At 38.0% G+C, this 23,848-nt stretch overlaps 1 protein-coding gene across 1 annotated transcript in view; it reads left to right on the top strand.

Moving 5' to 3' along the window:
- The first annotated feature begins 485 nt into the window (after positions 1-485).
- Positions 486-23,848, top strand: part of SEMA3C (semaphorin 3C) — a 177,585-nt gene continuing 154,222 nt past the window's right edge. Inside the window, exons 1-2 of the mRNA XM_003822744.5 lie at positions 486-1,636; positions 3,637-3,777. Coding sequence (XP_003822792.1) covers positions 3,675-3,777 — 103 coding nt within the window. The 5' untranslated portion in view covers positions 486-1,636; positions 3,637-3,674. The remainder of the gene's footprint in view (positions 1,637-3,636; positions 3,778-23,848) is intronic.

The raw sequence follows: 23,848 nt of genomic DNA, 5'->3' as shown, positions 1-23,848 counted from the left end.
CCACTGAACAATGATTTTGCACCCCCAGAGGGGTTTTCTATGATACAGTTTATAAGAATTTAATGATTGTTTCATTATGTGAATTGTCAGGTATAAGGTGGAGATATTACACTCCACGTTCCTTCTGTAGAGTGACATCTGCTGGGCTGTGCCCCACAGTGATTTTAAGCAAGTGCCTGCTTGTTTTATGGGGATCAAAGCTCATTTCTCCCGATGTTTAAACATCTAGTTTATTGTGGTCCGGAGAAGTAATTTTCACTTAAACATCAAAGTCAGTTCCAGAGTTTAACGAGTGTACCTGAAAGTAATGCTGGAAATATACCTCTGATGTATTTCTGTAGATGTGTGGTTATGGCAATCTGTTGGCATAACTCAGAACAGCCTCTCAACATAGAATTGTCAAATAATTTCTTCGTGTAATTATGTTTGGGAGTATGGTTGGGGGCAACGTACTGGATATGAGTCAACGTGGAGGGGTCAACAGAATTACTGCTTTCAGGGCATTAAGGAAACTCAATAGGAAACAATACCCATTAAAAGGATACACTTGTGCAACAAGATTGTCGTTTATCTTGACCTGTTTTAGAAAACACGCAACAGAGGCCCGGCGCGGTGGCTCACGCCTGTAATCCCAGCACTTTGGGCGGCTGAGGCGGGCGGACCATTAGGTCAAGAGATCCAGACCATCCTGGCCCTGTCTCTCCTAAAAATACAAAAATTAGCTGGGCGTGGTGGTGGGAGCCTGTAGTCCCAGCTATTCGGGAGGCTGAGGCAGGAGAATCGCTCGAACCCGGGAGGCGGAGGTTGCAGTGAGCCATGATCACACCACTGCACTGCACTCCAGCCTGGCGACAGAGTGAGATTCCCTCTCCAAAAACAAAACAAAAAACAAAACAAAAAAAACCGCAGCAGAATAAGGACAAAACTCACGTCCTTTTAAAAACGCATCTCTTTGCCTTAAAAGGCTGCAGTGATTCTTCCCTGGCAAAAATAAAAAACCACAACTGCTTTGCACTTTGATATTTACGGCCAGGCAAAGCCTGTGTAAGTCTTCGAGAGCCGCAGGCAACAAAAACCGTGGAGCGCACCCAGCAAGTTGCTCACTCCGCCGCGGACTGCGAAAGGAGCAGGGTTGCGGAGCTAGGGCTCCAGCCTGCGGCCGCGCATTCTTGCCTCTGGCCAGCCGCGGGCTCTAAGGGTCGGCCCCGCCCGGCCCGCCCCCGCGGCTCCCTGCCAGGCTCTCGCGGGCGCGCTCGGGGTGGGGCCTCGCGGCTGGCGGAGATGCGGCCGGGGCTGCGCGGTGGTGATGCGAGCCTGCTGGGCGGCGCGCCGGGGCAGCCGGAGCCGCGCGCCGCGGCGCTGTAATCGGACACCAAGAGCGCTCGCCCCCGGCCTCCGGCCACTTTCCATTCACTCCGAGGTGCTTGATTGAGCGACGCGGAGAAGAGCTCCGGGTGCCGCGGCACTGCAGCGCTGAGATTCCTTTACAAAGAAACTCAGAAGACCGGGAAGAAAGAATTTCACCTTTGCGACGTGCTAGAAAATAAGGTCGTCTGGGAAAAGGACTGGAGACACAAGCGGATCCAACCCCGGTAGCAAACTGATGACTTTTCCGCGCTGATTTCTTTCAACCTCGGTAAGCTAAATTGGTCATTTTCCGCATTACAGATTTAGCAAAGTATAACTTTTTTGGCCTGTATATTGATTTTTCATACATTGGTATGCTCAAGCCTGGACATTTCTTAAGAACACACGCGGTTTGTCAGGGAAGCTTTCCCCTTGCTGAGAGCCCTGCTCGAGTTGTTTCTTTAGGCGGTGACACCTGCGGAGAGTTTCAAGTTGAGTATTACAGTGCCTTCAAAGGCAAAATTGCTCCAGAGGAGATAAGAGAATTCTTTTCTTAATGTGTTGTTAGTTTGCGATCAGCAGAAGTGAAAACACCAAGAGGAACGTCTGTGTCTGAGTTAAAGGGAAGAAGTTGTAAGATACTGTTGGGGAGGCGGGGGTGTATTTAAGACACTTGGCTTTCAGTCTTTCACGTCTCATCACTAGGTGGGATGTAAATCAAATTGCCCTGTAGACTATCTTCGTTTCACCTGCCATTGTATCACCAGTATTCTTTGCAATTGGTTGTATATGTACGTTTGGGAGAAACATGTAAGATACCAATATGTAAAAAAAAGTGTAAATAATATCAACTTGCTCAGTAAACATAACAAAGGTTAGGCACATTAATAGTTTTTTCTTTTGGCTTTAACTATGAAGTCAACAGAACCAAGGGGCAAATTACTGAGGGAAAGTCACCCATAAAATCAGTTTCCTTCTAAGTTAATTTAGGGATGACAGGGTGAAGAGGTTGTGGAAGCAGGAAGAAACTGTTTCTTTTGAAAATTACCAACACAAACATCTCTAGAGTTTCCTCCATCTGTGTGGTAAAAAAAGCGTACAATTTCATTTCTAACTCTCATAACATATGCACCACCTAGGAAATCTACTTACAATTTTTGTTTAAAATTGCATATTCCGTTTAATTCTTTTTATTCTGTATTAATGAAGCTGTCTTTTTCAGTTGTTAGTGGTTCTTACAAAGAAATTAATAATTTTGACTATGAAATTTTAATTTGAAAAGCCAAATAATGAAGATCAGCATTGTTGTAACCTGTAAAAATAAATTTCTTTACTGGACTCTTGGGTCACTTTATTGTATAATTATGGTAGAAGCAAAATGATTGTGTTTCTTTAATGGTCCTGAGTTTATTTTACATGATGTAGCCACTAGAGCTCCTGTAGGTTTATGGTAACACATTATCTGGTCTTCCTTGGGATTCAGATATTAGTTAATAGCATGTACCAATTTTATATCTATAGTTTGAAGCAGTGACACCTGTCTCTTTGATTTATCTTTGGGAATTTTGACAGCCCACATTCTGGTTGATTTATTTAAAATACGCATTGGTGGATACATGGCTCACTGGATTGCTCACCACTAGGTCATTGGTTTGAATTTGGCACTAGTCCATGGTTACCTCAACTGCATCATTTAACAACTGCCTGTTGGTCATCTGGATAAAATGGCAGATAACTGATTCCAGTGACTTCAGTGATCCAGGATTGAGCACACATAGATTTATGTAAGGAAACACCATTTCCAGAGACAATTACTCCAAAAGAGCTAATGACTATTGAAGTGAGTAGGTACACATGAATGCTCATGTGAGATTTTGCTGCTGCTGTTATGTTAGTGGGGGGAAAGAGTTCTCATCCAGTAATATTCTTTTAGCTCAATTCTATTCAAGTCTTTTTAATGTAATGGATTTCTAGAGAGAAGATCCGTTAAAATATTGGGCTTTCCTTTGGGTATCAGTGTTTTTCTTCACTGCTTTGTTCTGTTTTGATGGTAGCATCAATTTGCTGGAAGATGAAAGTTTCTCTTGTTGCAAAGACTTCCAGACACAAATGAATCAAATCCACATTTTCACATCTCAGAAGCAAAGACACAGCACCTCCTACTGTTTGCATTACTATAAAAGTTCAGATGGTTCTTTTGTGAATAGGGTGTTTTGTCTAGATTGCTGTTTTTTCCTACTCCTAAAATGTGAAATGAGATATAACAAACATGTTGTCTCTCTCTTAAAGGTATTTTCCCTTGGATATTAACTTGCATATCTGAAGAAATGGCATTCCGGACAATTTGCGTGTTGATTGGAGTATTTATTTGTTCTATCTGTGTAAAAGGATCTTCCCAGCCCCAAGCAAGAGTTTATTTAACATTTGATGGTAAGAGAGTTGATAAACACTCTGGGAAAAATGTTATTTTAAGTTTTGTTATCTTCCTTATCCAGATTCAGAAATTAAGAGTATAAATATTACTGGATATTAATTTTAAAAATATTTACTGGGCTGCGTTTTGGAGGACAATAGCTATTTTAAATGATTGGTTAATAGACAAAGATCCTCTGTTGGATTTGAGGTATTTATGAAAATGCTTATAGTATATGCTGCTTTTTGTAAAATAATTCTTCTGTGCTTGCCTGTGTACTCACAGAGGAGATGGGCACGAGCTCAAAGCCTAGCATCTTTGATCTTACTATTCACCTGGTAATGTTAAGAAATTGCCCCTTTGTGCTAATCCTCAGCAGCAGAGAGAGCTATGCAGGTTCAATTACTAAAAAATTCTCCCAATTAATTTTTTGGGCATTAGTCTCAAAACTGGTTACTCCGTGTGTTGTTCTAATGGTGTTTCTTCTTTTTCCACAAGGATTTCCTGAGATTGGCATAGTCCCCTAATTAATTGAAAAGGACCTAAAAGAATAATTGGAAATATGCTGTTGATTGTTGTTGTATACAAATGTTCTCAGAAGCTTAGGGAAATGGGTGTGATTTCAGATTTTCACATACATAAAAGGTGCAAGGTCTTCTGAGGGAATGGTTTGCATGAGCTTTAATGTATATAGTTCAAAGGACTTACAGATGAATGAATTTGGTTAGTCAAGTAACCTATACTAATTGGACAGATGGAGCAAGACATGGATGAGGAACACCATCCTGCCAATCAAGGTCATTTATAATTTTATTACTTCTTTCAACTCTCTGCATAAACTTTAGTGTCATTGCAAGTACTTTTTCTTTCATTTGATAAACAATATATTCTCAGACCTTTCTATAGCAGAGTGTCTCTGAAACTTTGTCTCAAATTCCTTTTTTTTTTTTTTTTTGAGACAGTGTCTCACGCTGTCACCAGGTTGGAGTGCAGTGACACGATCTCGGCTCACTGCAATCTCCACCTCCCAGGTTCAAGCCATTCTCCTTCCTCAGCCTACCCAGTAGCTGGGATTACAGGTGCGTGCCACCACACCGAGCTAATTTTTATATTTTTAGTAGAGACGGAGTTTCACCATGTTGGCCAGAATGGTCTCGATCTCCTGACCTTGTGATCTGCCCGCCTCCGCCTCCCGAGGTGAGCCACCACGCCTGGCCTCAAATTTCAAATAGCAGAATGACTGACACTTGCCAGTCAAATGGCTCTCCTTTTTTTCTTTTTAAGTCACCAGTGCTTTCCCCAAGGTTGTCATAAGCACCGAAGGAGCCATATTTGGAACTTAGAATGTGTGAGCTTCTAATTGCTTCCTTAGCCTCCATGCAGTTAAGTTGTGAAGAATGGAAAAACAGACCCTTTGAGGTATCCTTTTTAGCCCCTTAATTACTAAAGCATCTTACAGACTACCCACACTTTTTCCTCCCAAGTTAGAACTATGAAATACGTTTTCAAATAAAAGAGAAAGGGCATTAAGAAGTAGTGCAATTTCCCCTCTATTTTCTATATTTTTCCTAGTATATATAGAGATGGAGTGACCTAATAGATTAGATGTCTCTACCTGCTTTCTTTTCCATTACATGAAAATTAATCCAAACTAATGTAAATATCAACAAAAAGTATGTTACTAGAGATAATGAACCAATTCTGTATTTGAAAAAGCAATTGCAATTCATATTTTACAGAAGGAAATTACATAGTATAATCTTTTAGAACCAGACTTCAGAGCTGTGTAAGACAGTGACAGCTATGCTATACAGTAACTAGAAGTAATGATGGGATTTAAAATAATATATGCCTAATATTTTAAATGCACTCAAACTTAAAACAGATTCTTGCAGAATAAGACTTGCCTTGATTTGTAACTTATGTAGAATATGACATGAGTTGTTGATCTCAAAGTTCTATAATTCCTGATATTTTGTTCTTCTCAGGTGTATTACTGGTACTCTTAGGAAGTGAGAGAAAAACAGAGCAAATAATCAGAGAGATAGAAAATCACTTGTTTTGAATACTGTTTAAAAGAGATGTATCAACAGTGAGAATACATCTAATAAAATTGCACGATTGGTAACTCAATAATTTTAAACATTCCTACAATGAACTACATAGACAAGTTATAGGGAAAGTATCAGGCGAAAACAGTTGTCAAAATGTACAAATTTTAAACCTTGGTTCAATACAGTTTTCTTAGGAGATTTCACAGTGTACCTGCTTGAAATGCCTGTTCAAATTTATTATTATTTAAAGTTTCTCATTAGTCAAATGATGACTCATTGACTATTGTACCAAGTAGGTTTTTAAGTTTCCTCCAAAGTAGTTTATTCTCAACATCAAAATATAGAGCTTTGTATGGGGTTAATGTATTTAAGAGTATATATTTAAATACATGTGGCATATACTTCTAGTTCGTATTTCTAAAGTTCTATTACTGTTTTCCAATAAAAAATCAGCAACTGAAAGGTGTTTTGCAGAAATTCAGATAGTTTCAAGTTGTATTAGACAGAGTTCATTTGCATTACTTGTTTTATATCTCTAAGTACCTTTAGATTCTCTCGTAATTACTTTACCTACTGGCTCTTTTGTCTTGATTCTTCTCCATCACTGTAACTTGGTCCTCTGCCTGTCTCTCTCTGGGTGGAACTTGAGAAGAAACCACTCAGTCTTGTGTTACTTCCGGTGCAATAAGCATCATAGGCAATTTCAAGGTGTATAGAGCAATGAGTCTCTTCTCCCATTCATGTTCCATCCCTTTTTCTTGTGGTGAAATAATGGAGTGATAACATTTGTAAAACAGTGATTTACAGGTTTGCCTTCCCTGTTGATCTAGGGCAAGGTCAACCAGATGGTCATCAGTCCTGTGGGAGAATGTACTTCAGATGTTATTAATTAGTTACATTTGTGCTACTTAAATCTTCTATGTTGAGACCTGTGACTTCTAGTATTTTCTTTTGTAATTTGTCTAACTCTTATTTTATGCCAAATAGCTTTGCAAGTGAATATAAGGTTCACACAAATGCTTTTAGTATAAGTTTTTCCTTAGTTAATATTGGCCAATCTTGCAGCCCATGGCTGAATTTACATTTGCATATGCATGACAGTGGTTTAAAAACAGAAAACTGAGTGTGAGTTTTGAATTGGAAATAGGTATTTTATGACTAAGCACTAGACTTGCATAGGATTACCTGTTTTTTCTTTTCCTTTTTTTTGAGACAGAGTCTCGCTCTGTCTCCCAGGCTGGAGTGCAATGGTAAGATCTTGGCTCACTGCAACCTCCACCTCCTGGGTTCAAGCAATTCTCCTGCCTCAGCCTCCCGAGTAGCTGGGATTACAGGTGTGCGACACCATGCCCAGCTAATTTTTGTACTTTTAGTAGAGACAGGGTTTCACCACGTTGGCCCGGCTGGTCTCGAACTCCTGACTTCAGGTGATCTGCCTGTCTCAGCCTCCCAAATTGTTGACATTACAGGCGTGAGCCACTGCGCCTGGCCCTGTTTTATTTATTTACTTTGTGATTCATTTTCCCTTTTGTCTGTGCTGAATTTTTAGTAATAAAGCTGCCAAAGTCTCCAGGTCTTTGATAGTATGTAAATGAAAGACTATGGAATTTTATAAAACATCTTTTAAAATCACCCTCAACAAATAAAAGAACCCCTGTGAACTAATGAACTAAGCCCCAAAGCTGATGAATTGTTATTGGACAATAAACTGAAAATAATAAATTGCTTCTTTATGAGCTCTGGTAGCATTAGCATTACAAGGCACGTTTGTTGAAATAGTTTTTGTTGTGGTTGCCCAAGAAATGAAAATAAAAGCAGTTGTTCTTGATTTCTCCGTTAATCTTGGAAGATGCTTACTCTGGGTGTATTGAATCTTCTCAGGTTTGTGTTACTGAGAAGTATTTAGTTCTCAGGTGTGTGTTATGGTATTTTCTTTTAAGTCTCCTTATGATGGTTTCAATTAAATGTCACTGAAATATCTTGAAGCACACGAGTGTTTTAGTAAACCCAAACTCAAGGGGTGCTCTGTGAATAAAAAGTTCCTTCTACTCTCCCCCTTGTGAGAGTTTAATTGAACTCAGCAAAGGATTGATGAATTCACGTGTGAGTTGGACATTACCTGAAACATGAGTCTAGAATAGAGTAACACTAAATTTGTAAAGCAGCAAGGTAAAAACTGTTATAAAATACAATTGCAATGGAAGATGAGAAGAATTGCTAAGAAATGTAGCCTCATATGTCTATTTTCCCCTGTAATATGTATTGATATAGGGCTCTGGTAATCAAAATAAAATAATATTTCTAGTAGACTTGAATTGGAGGGAGGAAATTTTATTTCAGGTATTGCAAAGAACATCTCTTGAAAATTTTAGGATAAAAGGTGTTAAATTGATATGCTGTGGATTTCTCCTAGAGAAAAAATTTTAGAAAAATGTGTAAGCCTATATTTTCCTGTTTTAAAAAAGTAATTACTGTTCCAGGTGAGTTTCATCAGATTATAGTAAGCTTGATTCTGTTGCCAATAAATGATATTCTGTGTTAAGCCATTCAGAGTTACAAGGTTCCTACAATTGGGAGCAAAGAAGGAATGCTTTAGTGTTCTGAAGTTAGAAGAGTGAGCTTGAGTGTTAACGTTAATCAGTCATACGAACAAAGCGGTTCCATTAAAAAAAATGTGGTCGAGCACGGGGGCTCACGCCTGTAATCCTAGCACTTTGGGAGGCTGAGGCGGGTGGATCACGAGGTCAGGAGATCAAGATCATGCTGGTTATCGTGGTGATACCCCATCTCTACTAAAAATACAAAAAATTAGCCAGGCATGGTGGTGGCCACCTGTAGTCCTAGCTACTCGGGAGGCTGAGGCAGGAGAATGGCATAAACTCGGGAGGCAGAGCTTGCAGTGAGTCGAGATCGTGCCATTGTACTCCAGCCTGAGCAAGAGAGTGAGACTCTCTTTCAAAAAAAAAAAAAAAAAAAGGTCCTATTCTATGGATTAATAGACATGCCTAAACATATGTTTACTAAATTGAACTCTTTATCAAATGAAGATGGTGCAAGTGATCCTAGATAGCTTATTTTAAATTTGTTCACATGTTGATCATATATGTTGATATGTTGTTCACATATATTGATAAAACGATGTTACTTAGCCTTTATTTGCAATTTTGATTCAGAAGATATATCTAGAACCAAAGTTATACATTTTCGCATTCTTCCTAGGTGTATACTACTTTTTGTCTTCTTTGTTTCTAAAATAGTTTTGACAATTAAACACTAACATTATTACTGACTTTGTGGCAGCCATTTCTGTAGCTGCCATGAGAATTAGTTTTAAGATCCACAAAGATCACAATGAAAGGAAAAAGGAAAAGAATTTTTCTCAGTAAGATATTCTGTAAACATATCATGTTAACTATATCATGCTAGAATTTTACATTGCTCTTAGAACATCAAACCTGCCTGAAAATGAAATAAAATTCATTCCTTATATCATCCCAAATTCCCCCTGTAATTTATGATTCATCAAGATGAAGATGAGGGGAATTACCTCTCTGGAACATGTTTATTTTGTTGCTGTAGCTGAGATCTCCCTTTGTGCCTATGCGAGCAAGTCAGTGCTTAGATGGATAACTGTAGAAAAAAATTATTATACACTCTCCTCATTTCATTATGCAAATTTATCAGGCTGTATCTCCATAAATTCACTATACCTTGCACTGTCTTTTAAAACAAAAGATTCAGATGTTCTTTTTCATGGATATCATTCATTGCATTAAAAAAATGGCACCGAGACACACTCAATTTTTTCATTTCATAAACATCTTTTATATAAGGAGGTTGTAAAAAATAACTTAAATAAAAAACCATCACTTTGCTATAATAAAAAACTATCACTTTGGTTTTAGTTCCATTACTGTTAAAAAAAAAAAAAAAAAAAGAACAAGCATTGGGAAATAGAGCTGTGAGCTTTGGGCAGATTCCAGCACTTTTTTGCCTTCTCCATTTTCATTTATATATTACTGAAGACCTCTGTTGTTAAGGAAAACACATTTAAAGGCAAGGAACAGAAAGGTAAGATGTTCTGTAGCTCAGAGTATGAGTTAGCAAGAAGGGCACATGGAAGGCAGAACTAAGTGCTGAGCCATGTGCTATTTTAGGGTAGCACTAGCCATGAAACAATTTGCTGAGCTGTAAAAGATGGCAAGTATGTTCCACGTTTTAAATTGCAGCCTTTTCAGAAACAATCATTTCAACCCATCCTCCTTATCCAATGAGAATGAGCTGTCTTTAAGCTCTGAATAGGGATATGTTACTTCTGTAAAATGCTTTTTACTTTTCAAATAATTCCCTTATTATTTAATTTATTATAGAATGCCTATGAAGTAAATTGGCATGGAGGCTAAAGCTCTTGGTTAAGGTTCTACAGCTAAATGGTGGCATTGACAAGACTAGAAGACAAAATGGTATAAGAAGAGAAAAGTTAATTATGAGCAGTGCTTGTATAGAATCAGAGATACCCTGCAAATGTATGTTACAAAATCTGCAGAAATGCAAGGCTATTAATATGAGTATTAACAACTTGCTTCATGATATTTCTTCTCCAAGTATGTACAACACTGTAGCTTTAACATACCTTACATTTTTTTTTTTTTTTTTTTTTTTTTTTTTTTTTTTTTGAGACGGAGTCTCGCTCTGTCGCCCAGGCTGGAGTGCAGTGGCGCGATCTCGGCTCACTGCAAGCTCCGCCTCCCGGGTTCACGCCATTCTCCTGCCTCAGCCTCCCGAGTAGCTGGGACTACAGGCGCCCGCTACCACGCCCGGCTAATTTTTTGTATTTTTAGTAGAGACGGGGTTTCACCGTGTTAGCCAGGATGGTCTCGATCTCCTGACCTCGTGATCCGCCCGCCTCGGCCTCCCAAAGTGCTGGGATTACAGGCGTGAGCCACCGCGCCCGGCCATACCTTACATTTTTAATTAACTGCTGATTTTCAGCAATAATTTGAGGATCATTATATATCAGGCTTTAAATGTGTTCAACACCATATTTTAAGTGCCTCTCAATTCTCTTTGCAAAGATTGAGGCAATACATAAATAAGAATAATTTATATTTCCATTTATCTCTAATTCATGCAAATTAATGAACATACTAGTCTTGTCTTTCCTTCCCCAAGTTACTGCTCTTGTAATCAAGAGCTCGTTTGATGTGCTATGTACATCAGGATTCCATATTCCCCTTAGTCAATCCCTAGAATATTCCACTCTGCTCATTTATGTATTGCCTTAGAGTGAAAAATCCATTAAAATAATCTTATGTTCTGGTTTGAACTGATGCCACTGAAAATGCTAAATATTCTTGCCTTACTCAACTTCAACGCTTGCTAGCATTTAAGATTCTTGATAATAAAAGTATAAAACATTCTACCTAATTAATTTCTAAATTACTACCTTAGTACAACTATTTTCTGATAAAAATGATCAGGTACCAGACTTTGAATTTTGAATACAAGATTGCTCTTATATTTAACCTTATTTGTAATATAATGGCTAATGTAAAGTCTCTAGTCTATATGGAATAGATAAACTCAGGGAGTTACAGCAATGTAATTTTACAGAAGATTTCTGTTCCTCAGAGAAGGGAGACAGACTGTTGATCTAGCAGAAGGAAAACCTTAACTCTATGTAGAATTAATAGCTCTGAAGAAGCAACTTCTAAATTATTTTAGGAAAAACTTATTTCCTTATAGATTTTGACTTTCTACAGATAGAATTAATTATGGAGAGAGGATATATATCTGAGTAAAAATAAATGCAGAACTCTCTCTCTCACACACACACACACTCACATCGTCTATGAGTAAAATTACATTATATTTGAATACCGTTTTAGTCTTTCCTAAGTGTATACTCTCTTGTATATTCATATAACAAAAACTGTTCAGTCAGAAAAAAGCTGTTGTATTCCTGGTATCATTTTAAATGCATTATTTATATGTTTTCTTATTTTACATTTATGAATAACCGCAGATTTGTAATTATATAATTGGATCATTAGTTTGGTGAACACTTTATTACTTAAAACATTATTGTAACAGTTATGTAGTGACAGCTTTTAGTGCAAGCAAGCTGAGGACCAGGACAAGAAACTCTGGTGACTTGCGAATTTGAGCCCTGTCTCCCTCCCATTTTTCTGACAGCTGGTGATAGTGAGAACAAAATGAGTTGTTGAATAGCAACCCGCAAAAAGGAAGTAATCCATCCCTAGCACAGATAACAGGGATGTAAAGGGAGTCAATGGGGCACATAATATGTAAAGCATCAATAAGATAAGTACCTAAATTTGCTCTCTACGCCTGCTTTTCTTTTTTTCCAGCCAGCGAAGTCTTGCAACCCAAGTTGCTAGTGTTACTATAGTTAGCATCAGTTGCCAAAGAGCGAGCAGAATCTCAATTATAGCATATGAAATGTAGTCTTTAATTATGTGCTTCAGTTTTCCAAAATCCTCATTTCACAAAAGTTAAATTAGAAAAGACCTTTTCTCTTTTGTAAATAGACATAACTTTGTACAAACTGTGTGAAGTACACCAAGCTGGCACTTCATTCATCGCTGAAATTTGATAGTGAACACAACGGGTCTGAAGATTTTAAGACAGCAGTAACAAAATTAGAAACTGAGAGTAAGGGGAGTTGAACGCCCTAGTATTCTTGCTTGACCTTCCTTGTAATTGAGTCAAGTAGAAATAATATATGTGATCACAGTTTATTTTAAACGATACAGACTATTACATGTGAAAAGACAATTCCAATGCAACTATAATTCTTAAGACAGGGATCTCTTGTTTAATTGAATTAGTGAGTAGTAGCAAAGTGGTTATAAAATTGGCTTGTATAAATATTATACAAATGATATTTTTCTATTGAATTTCGTTACATAATTAGAGTCCATGTGTAAACAAACTATTCAACAGCCTGAATTGAACAACTTTTAATAAAGAAACTTAACAGGATGATAAGGCATGCAGAAGTTTAGATATGGTATGGTGGATACGTTGGAGTCTTTTAAATAACATGTCTGCCCTTGTAGATAGATGTACGCTAGTTATCATAACTCAAGCAGAAGAAAAACCTTATGACTTAAATTACCCCTTGATTTGAAAAGAATTATCGAATAATTTAATTTGTGTCAGTTGCCAGTCAGAGCCCTAAGTATTCTCTAAACAATCTAGTTCTGTATTCACAACTAAACATTATTACATACTAATGATGCAGTTAATAGGAAGAGATTGGAGTCTCATTGCCATTATATAGGAATCTGACATTAAATAGAACCACCCTTATAGATTGTTTATAGAAACAATCTTTCTGGCATCAAAAGCCTCCAACTTTGTTGGTCCATCCAGCCATATTGTCGCTCCATAAATTCAGGCTCAAGGGCTTTTTCCTTTCTCCTGAACAGTAATGCTCAAAACATTCCAAGAGACCAGAACATTAAGCAGGAATAAAACAATGAGTGTATTATCATCACCAAAAGAGCATTTTGAATTTTATTAGAAGAAACCAATTAAGATGTTATTTTCAAGCAGAGGGCTTGGCATGGCTTCAGAAAGTTACTTTCCGGAGTTGGGCAGGGGTTTAGCTGGCACAGAGAGCGGATCTTTAGCTTAGAGTTTTGACAGCTTTAATGCACATGCAACTGGAATTTTTTTTCTTTAAGCTGATTCTTTTAAAAGCCATGCTTCCTGCCACTGTTTCACATAATTGCATCAATTCCATTTTCCATTAGTAGTCAAAACCTGCTGATGTGACTGGAGTTTTAAAACTTTTGTGTAAAAATCTAATTATGTACATTTTTTTCAGAGGAAACTGATAATGAATATGAACTATGCAGCTGTATTTTCTATTTTGATATCTAAAGTACAGTAAGCAAAGGGTTCTATATGCTAGTATTATAACCTTTGGTTATTCATTTAATTATATTGACAACAGTGGTATAATCAATTTTCTATGATAGAAGAAAAAGCATTCAGTAAGCTTTACTTTGTGGAAGAAAAAGCAGCCCCTACCACTTGGCTACAGAATAATGAAATATTCTGGTTTTAGGCGAAAGGAAATGCTTGCCTCTCCCCTTATATCTATAGTATTCCTTTTATAATGTTTTTATTTTCAACAGCTTGTCTGCATAGAATATTTTATAATGATCTACACTGGTATATTTCTTCTTACATCTACCTTCTACTCTTCTGATAATGTATTCAACACTTTTAATATGCATAATTATATGTAGACACTTCAGATACTACACTAGAGACTTATAAAATATACTATCTAGCAATTGATCTCTTGCATTTGTTTTCCTTTCTTCCCTCTTTTTTTTTCTCTTCTTTTTTACTGACATGAGAAAAAGATGATCAAGCTTAGCCTGGAATTATTCATGAAATGGTAAAAGCTTCAGAGCCCAGGTGCTGATGGAATGTGTAGCAGGAATGTAGTTAAAGGTGGCCGAGAGTTAAGATGTGTCATTTATTTGTGCTATGGAGATGAAATTCAGTGCCATGAGCACTTAGATGAAATTAGCTCTGCAATAACCATCTTCGGTTTCTAAATTTTACAATATTTGATAGTAAGGCATAGTTGCAACCTTTTCTAATATTGCTTCTGGGTAAAAAGAATATTAGATTTTTAATAACTAAAGATAAATTTGCTGAGGTCCATTAATAGCATAGACGTTTTTCAAGATATATACGTATCTGTATGAAGTTCCAACAGTAGAAATTTTGTTCATCTTCCAGTGGAAGCAGGAAAATCTAGTTAGAATTGATTGTTGGTGAATTATGGATCGATAAGAGAAAAAAAGCTTTTAGGCCCTTTTGTAAAGCTTGTTATGTCCATCTGTCTCTCCTTCTTTTGCTCTCTACTCACCCAGCTTCCTTACAAAGAGGTTTTATTATTCAGTTAAAAAAAAATTACATTCAATTCCATGACTGTTTTCCAGAGCCTACCTTGTACAATGCTGTGTGCTACATCTGTGGGTACAGAAAGAAGTGTGATGTGAATTTGGTCCTCAGCAGCCACCTACTCTAGTAAGCGGCATAAGCCAACCATGTAAATATTACACCAGGCAAACCCTGCTGCATACCATAAAAGAAGCATAGACACCTCACAGAAGGTGACATTTTAAAAACAAAAATTATCTTAAACTAGTTTAGAGCATCAGCTTTAAACCCATTGTAGGCATTAATCATTTTGCTAGCAGGGATTAGCTTTATCATAGTTACAAACTGGATGGAGAGGGGAATTAAGCTGGAATGCCCGGGATGAGCTTATTGCACTTACACTTATTGCAGGAGTCTCCCGGCCTCTGGGGCAAAATGCTTTTGCTGATTTTGTTTTCTTTACCTCCAAATTCCCAACAGTGCCTGTAACTGTGCAGAGTCATTATGACTGCCTGACTGATAACTGACAAACAGGCTGACTTCTAATCGTCAAATTAAATCCAACTGCCCTGAGCATTTAAAATCCTAAACTGTCTGTGGTGGTGGTAGGGGTCTTGGTCTCTCTCTCTCTCTCTCTCTCTCCCCCTCTCTCCCCCTCTCTCCCCTTCTCTCCCCCTCTCTCCCCCTCTCTCTCCCTGTCTCTCCCTACCTCCCTCTTCCCACCTCCTCAAAAAAAAAAAAATTGGCCATAATTGAGGGTTGCAGCAAAGGCATGAAAGAGGCTATTTTAAATATCAGGAGTTCAAAACAACATTACCTCAAGAAATGTCTTTCTTGACAGATTTCATACCCAGAGTTCAAAAGTTTTTTTTTTTCTCTGTGCTTTCATTTTCATCAGCAGTTTGCCACCCTATTATAGGGCCACAAGGCTTGAAGTTAGAAAGTTAGCGCTAAGATTCTGAAAATTCAGGAAAAAGAAACTGTAATTCTGAATTTTTGGAATGACTGGTAAGGTTAAACCTGAGACCCTAGGGCAGTGATTCTCAACCTTGGCTGTACGTTACCTAGAAGCTTTAAAAAATGCTGATGCCAAGGCCACACCCCAGACCAATTCAGTCACTATCTCTAGGGATGACACTAGTGTTGTAAAACTGTCCAGGTGACTTTAACCTACTGCCATATTTAGAAACCACTTCCCCCAATCCCTAAAATGCAGTTTCTGTTACACAACATGAAAGTGTCAGGGAACTCCTTTTAATAATAAAAGAGAACACTATTCAATCTAGTGTTCTAGCAGTTTTCAGGCTGCAGTCGTTACTAAAAATTAAAGTTTAGCCCCCTTACTCAACAGTTGAGATTCTCAAAGTCAGGTAAATCATCATCAATGTAGTGGTAACGCAGTTTGAGTGGCTACAACCCATTAAGAGTGAACAAATACCCTTCACTTACTCTGTGTGGAATGTGAAGATCCATTTCAAAGCCATGATTTAGAAAATTGTGTTCTATTTTCTATATCCTTTGTATTTTGAAACATAATGACATATCTGTAAGAATCTCAACAACCTGAAAAGGTATTTAGGCCAGGTGTGACGGCTCATGCCTGTAATCCCAGCACTTTGGAGAGCTGAGGTGGGTGGATCACTTGAGGCCAGGAGTTCGAGACCAACCTGGCCAACATGGTGAAATCTAGTCTCTACTAAAATTACAAAAATTAGCCAGGCATGGTGGTGCACGGCTGTAGTTCCAGCTACTGGAGAGGCTGAGGCATGAGAATCACTTGAACCTAGGAGGTGGAGGTTGCAGTGAGCCGAGATCTTGCTACTGCACTCTAGCCTGGACAACAGAGCACAACTCTGTCTCAAATAAAATAAAATTAAATAGGCCTTTAGGTTACATCATCAGGCCTAACATATAGGGGATTAAATACAGGTTTGTGCAATAGATGCCCTCTGTGTCTAATGGTGGGATAATAGACTTTCTAAAAGATGAAGAAGCTATAGTGGTGGTAGGGGTGGGGGAGTGGAAGTAGAAGATAGGGAAGGCTTCCTGTCACTCACAAAAATATGTCATTTGTGGAAGTGGGAACAGGTTCTGGCTCTTTACATTTGTTTCCTTGTATATCATTTTTTTTAGCCTTTTAAATGATGTGTGATACGTAGTAGATGCTTAACACACGAATGTACTGCATAATGATGTTTCCATTGAGAAGGACCACATGTATTATGGTAGTCTCATAAGATTTATTTTTAATTTTTTTGAGACAGAGTCTTGCTCTGTCACCCAGGCTGGAGTGCAGTGGCGTGATCTCAGCTCGCTGCAACCTCTGCCTCCTGGGTTCAAGTGATTCTCCTGTCTCAGCCTCCTGAGTAGCTGGAAATATAGGCATGTGCCACCATGCCTGGCTAGTGCTTGTATTTTTAGTAGAGACGGGGGTTTCACCATGTTGGCCAGGCTGGTCCTGAACTCCTGACCTCAGGTGATCTGCCTGCCTCCCCCTCCCAAAGTGCTGGGATTACAGGCGTGAGCCATTGTGCCTGGCCCCATAAGATTATTATACTGTATTTTTACTGTACCTTTTCTATGTTTAGATATGTTTGGATACACAAATGCCATTGTGTTACAGTTACCTACAGAATTTTATACAGTAACGTGCTGTACAGGTTTGTACTGAGGAGCAGTAGGCTATAGCATATAGCCTAGGTGTGTAGTAAGAGATCCACCTAGGTTGGTGTAAGTTAAATATATGATGTTCGCACAATGACAAAATTGCCTAATGACTCAGAACATACCTTCATTGTTAAGGGATGCGTGACTGCAAATACTTGAAAGTGAAAGAATGAATGAATTTTATCTGCATTAGGAGGGATGGGCAGAGGTAGAGCAGAAAGAACCAAAATAGTGGATCAAACCCTGTCAGGGCTCTCAGTTCCAGGATCATAAGGTGCCAGTAATTCAGAGGGCTTATGCTCTTACCGTTCTTCTTAGCACATAATCTTGGCTTAGGTCTCTGCCCTTTGTACTATAATCCTGCTGTTTTCACGTAGGCAGAAAAGCCATGGGCTAATGGCTGGCAGTTCTGTTTTGGTATACTCAACAATACACAAGGAAAAGTGTAAATACCCGTGGGCCTCTAGAAATAAACCTGGGATTTCATTGAGGAATAGTGGAAACTTCACTGGAGCCTGGAAATGGGAATAAGACTGCCCCTGCTATTATGAGTTACAAATCATATATTATTTTAGTGTGATGTTGTGATATCATGATGACATGTGTTTTGGTTTTAAATGAATCAATGATGTTAGTTAGTCCTAAATACATGGATAATTGAAAAATTGGACCATGGAAATTTATAGTTGTTTATGTGATCAATTTAATATTTGTGCTTTTTCCGGAACATAATTTTTCTTTAGCTATATGAGAGATTAACTTTGTTTTAATATGCACAGTTAGATGCTTTCATTTGCTTATAAACATAGCTACATATTTACAATTGAAAAAATTTGTAGGGAAAAAACCGTGTAACTGATATGAGGTAGAAATAAGAAGTCTTATGGACAGGTCAGTAATAAACAGAACACAAATTGAGTACTTAGGGACTATGAAAATTGTCAGTGTTGGCTAGAAAGGATATGTCATCTTTACTTGTTCTTATTAAAACGACATGAAGCCCAGGTGCAGTGACTCACATCTGTAATCCCAACCTTTTGAGAGGCCAAGGTGGGCAGATAGCTTGAGTCCAGGAGTCCAAGACCAGCCTAGGTAACATGGTAAAATCCTTTCTCTACAAAACATACAGAAACTAGTTGAGTGCGGTGGTGCACACCTGTAGTCCCAACTACTCAGGAAGCTGAGGTAGGAGGATCACTTGAGCCTGTGAGGCAAAGAGTGCAGTGAGCTGTGATAGCGCCACTGCACTCCAGCCTGGGTGACAGCGAGACAGTCTCAAAAGCAACAACAAAAAAACCCAAACAACATGAATTGAAAAACTTTACATGGCCTTTATCAACAGCTTATAACATTCTTTGTTTTAGTGCATCAATATAATGTCTTTCATTATGGAAAAAAAGAGGAAAAATAACTTTTTTGTGGGAGGTATAAATTTAATACCTTATAATGTACAATATACCTAATATGGGCAAAGTCAGAGACACACATGTTACTCATTGGATGCCCTTTAGGCAAGATAAGAAAATTAGACAACTATTTTATGAAATGAAACAGCAGATGATATTCTAGGACATTGTGTATTTTTAAAATTGTAGTCACAGAAAACAAAGATACTGATTCCAAGCTTCTACCTACTTTACTGATTGATCTTTAATGGAAAGATACATTTTCCCTTTGAAAGAAGTGATTAAATGTAGTGTGCTTCTATTACTTAGCACTTGGTGGTAAGTTTTGCAAAGTATATAGATACAGTGAAGTAACTGACAAGTAAGAAATGCTTAGGATATAGTTGCAGGTGTAAAATATCAATATCTGATTTAGGAAACTGTAAGACTACAACTCTCTGTGTGTCAAAATGTGAGTTTCATAGCTGTGGTGCTTCCCTGGATGGAACAAAGAAAAATTGTTTTGCCTAATGGAAATTACTTCTGGACAACACTAAAATAGCCACATCAGTAAATCGTTGAATCACATAGTCAAGGATAGTTTTTATTTTTCACAGGATATTTACTTAATTTTTTGTTTTAGAATATTGTTGATAAAACCAAAATTATTCTAACTAACTTGACAACTGGAAAAATTATTTGACTTTGTTATAATCTTTATGTTCCCAATTCATTTCTGGAGTTCATCCACCAAAATTAGATGCAGTAATTCGTTGTACCACCCTGTACAACAGGCAAAACTGTGACTCATTTCCTCCATCCAGTTATGCCAGAACTGTTTAGTGCAATGTACAAAATGAGGTGTTATGGCACAATATTTCCCAATTTATTTTTAAGCCATTCAGGCAATATATCCAACATCTTCTGTTCTAAGGAGCACACCTTAAAACACAAATTACATATTTTCCATACTTCATTCTTTTCTCTTTGTTATCTCAGCAGTACACAGGAAGAAAAGGTGATGGAGTATTTATAGTGTTGTACAATAAACTAGTCATGAAAGTGATTCATTTGTTATATAGAGTTACTTTTTAGTCTGTGCACGATTTACAGGCCAGTAGTGAATGGGCCCTCCCAACCTTTATCTTTGCCTTGTTCAAACCAAAATGGAAACAATTGATTCCCTTCTGCACAACCTCTGCTAGCTGAGGCAAATGTAGAAAGCCTAGGTCAGGCTCAGGAGCTGACTGCATGAGTGTGAAATCTTGCTTTACCACTTACTAGCCATGTAACTCATGGCAGTTGCCTCAACTTCCTCAACTGTTTACTAGGCTATACAATTAGGATAATATTAGTTGCTACCTGATAATATCATTGTGAATATTAAATTAGGTAATATGTGTAAAACACTTATCAAGATGTGACACACAGTAAAAACATACTAAATGTAGTTGGGCATGGTGGCTCACGCCTGTAATCCCAGCACTTTGGGAGACCAAGGCGGATGGATCACGAGGTCAGGAGATCAAGACCATCCTGGCTAACATGTTGAAACCCCGTCTCTCCTAAAAATACAAAAAATTAGCCAGGCGTGGTGGCGGGCACCTGTAGTCCCAGCTACCTAGGAGGCTGAGGCGGGAGAATGGCGTGAACCCTGGAGGTGGAGCTTGCAATGAGCCGAGATGGTGCCACTGCACTCCAGCCTGGGCAACAGAGCGAGACTCCATCTCAAAGAAAAAAAAAAAAACATACTAAATGTAAGATTATATAAAGTGAGGAAATTAAAAGATGACTAGGAATTAATGGGTATAATGTACACTATATGAGTGACAGTTATGTGAAAATCCCAGACTTCAGCACTGTGCAGTCTGTCCATGTAACAAAACTGCACCTATATCCCTTAAATTTACACAGATTTTAAAAGATAACTAGAATAGACTCCCTACCCTGAAGAAATGTATTGTCTGGGTATATTAAGAAATATTAATATAGAAGTAGAAAACTTGTCACTGGCCTAGAAAAGGATAGTCTTGGTTCATATAATATTTAAAAATGAATCAGCTGCTAACATTTAAGAATTAGACTTCAGTTGACAGTCTTTATTTCTCATTTTTTCTTGAAATGTCAGAGGATCTGGCAAGGACTGATGGGGGCTGAGAAGAGCCCTTCTTCTAGCCTGGTTTCTTTTACTAATTTATGTTACTTGCCTGACCTCAACAACATGGAGTTTTCTACTCTTGGTCTAGAGTAAAGCACAGTGACAGATAAAAAATTAATTTATATTTAAAGCAAAAGTTCTTATAAGAATGCTGTCTCCAGGGTGGTATTGATCAAGGCAGAGAAGAAAAAAAGTAGAACTGTTTATTTCAATGAAAATACAGTTAGAAAAAAGTTAAAGTCATAAAACAAGGTGTATATCATATCTTTCTAAAAATATGTCATATCATTTTAAAACTGAATAAAATAATGCATTTACTTTTGTCTTTGTCTATGAACATATTTGTTACGAAAAAATAAGTTGAGGCCGAGCACAGTGGCTCACGCCTGTAATCCCAGCACTTTCGGAGGCCAAGATGGGCGGATTACCTGAGGTCAGGAGTTCGAGACCAGCCTGGCCAACATGGTAAAACCCTGTCTCTACTAAAAATACAAAAAGTAGCCGGGCGCAGTGGCACACGCCTGTAATCCCAGCTACTCAGGAGGCTGAGGCAGGAGAATTGCTTGAGCCCCAGTGGCGGAGGTTGCAGTGAGCTGAGATTGTGCCACTGCACTTCAGCCTGGCCAACAGAGCGAGACTCTGTCTCAAACAAAAAAAATGTTGATAAAGTAGGGCACATAAGAATGTTTATTTAGTGAAGGGATTCAACAATAGCATTACTTCACTTTTATCCATTTGTGTACATAGGTGTGTATGTTGAGGTTTGTATGAAGCTACAAATCACCTATAAACCAATTTAGGCCATGTTGAAAGACTTTGGGATAGAATTCATCAAGCCACTACTATGACCAACAGTTCTCAATTTTTTTTTTTTTTTTGGTCAAACAAAAATTATGGACAGGCTGTGGCTACTGATAAGACAATGTGGGCTAATACTATTTTGCATAATTATTGTGAAAAAATTATTCTGTAATTTCAGTGAAAACCTATCCTACCTTTATGCAAGTATGTTTAAGGAAGAGATTCCCTACCTGCGTGTCCTGATTCTCAATACAGAGTGATTATGGAAGCCTGATTCCCATGTCCTGTGAGCTGCAGGACTAGTGTAATTTGGTTCTGCCTATACTTTGCTAAATATTAACCCAAAAAACATTGCTTGACACATGCATATTTTTATACATACAATAATTCTTATTAATACAATTACTCTGCTATATACTCATCTTTGTTTCTATTATTATTATATATGGAATTCAGTGTTACTCATCTTCAATAAGAATTATTTCATATTTTAGTACTTAGATTTATATTTTTCTGTTTTTTGTTTGTTTGTTTGTTTTGAGACAAAATCTCGCTCTGTCGCCCAGGCTGGAGTGCAGTGGCGCGATCTCGGCTCACTGCAACCTCTGTCTCCTGGGTTCAAGCGATTCTCCTGCCCCAGCCTCCCGAGTAGCTGGGACTACAGGCATGTGCCACCATGCCTGGCTAATTTTTGTATTTTTCGTCGGCACGCGGGGTTCAGCATGTTGGCCAGGCTGGTCTCAAACTCCTGACCTCAGGTGATCTGCCCACCTCAGCCTCCCAAAGTGCTAGGATTACAGGGGGTGAGCCACCATGCCTGGCTTATTTTTCTGTTTTTTAATCTATGATATATTTTAGAAAAAAGAATCTGGAATTGATCAATATAAACAGCCCCTAAATTATCTCGTTATCCTTTAGGACAATTGGCAAGAGTTTTAATAAGGCATGCCAGGCTCTAACTACAAAGAAAACAACCCTATATTTTTAAGTTTATAAACAATTTAGAAAAATAGCTTTATTATGTATTTATTCCAATGTATTTAGGATCCATTTTTCTATATTGTCTGACTGTAGTATCAATAAAGACACTTCACAACAAAGTAAACAATAAAATTTATGACTAAGCAAAGCTGAACAGTAGCTTTAATCTTTTAAATGGTAAATGAAGCCTTCTGAATTTCTATTTACTTTTTTGCTTATGCCAGTATCAAACCTTGCAGTCAATTAAACAGCCTCAAACTTTTTTTTAAGCGTGTTTTCCTCATCTAGGTTATCTTTCTTCTCTTCAGTTTTTCTAATTCTTATTTCTACTATCCCTCTTCGTATCTGGGCACTATTTTCTATGTTTCCTATCATGAACATCTCCTCTCATTTTTACTTATCCTTTGCTTTTCTTCTCTGGTGTTCAAGAAGGGAGGTCAGAATTGGCCAGGGCATGTAGGCAAGTGTGGTCTGTTGACTAAAGCTTACTTAAAGCAGCTCTTTTACTACTGAATCTCTCCTGTAGTTCCCAGCCCCCAAAAGAAGGCATTACTTCCCTCTGGAGATCCACTTGTTATTCAAGGAACAAGGAAAGGATGTTGATATTTTAATGTTTTTATGGCCTTTTTCTTAGTGTTTTATGGTTTTATGTTTCTATGTTTTTGATGGGAATTCCCAAATACAATGTTTCCACATGCTGCCTCATAACTCAGACAGCAAAAATGAATAGTTTTGTCTAGATCTAGTTTATTTTAGATCTTTATTTTTCTAATAATTACTAAAAGGGAAATTAGAGGGAGAAGAACTGAGTAGAAATGCTAACATTCCAAAAATGTGTGCCAGTGGTTGAGTCAGGCCATGCAAGTTGCTGGCCCATCCCACAGTCCCATGCCCTCGGGCGCCTACCTGCCCCCACACCCCTGCCACACAAGTCTTGCTACCCTGCCACACACTCTCACCGGGTTTCCTTTCTTTTGAGATCGGAACACGAGACGGAGCATCAGGAGAGGGTGAAGAAATTGAGATACACAGGGAGAAAGCAGACATTGGAAGCTGGGTAAGGGCAGAAGCCTTAAGGAAAGGAGAAGCCCAAGGAAAGGAGAAGCCCCAT

The sequence above is a fragment of the Pan paniscus genome, chromosome 6 (genome assembly GCF_029289425.2).
Source record: "Pan paniscus chromosome 6, NHGRI_mPanPan1-v2.0_pri, whole genome shotgun sequence".
NCBI lineage: Eukaryota > Metazoa > Chordata > Mammalia > Primates > Hominidae > Pan > Pan paniscus.
The sequence above is the reverse complement of the archived record's forward strand: the minus strand, read 5'-3'. Positions and strand labels throughout refer to the sequence as shown.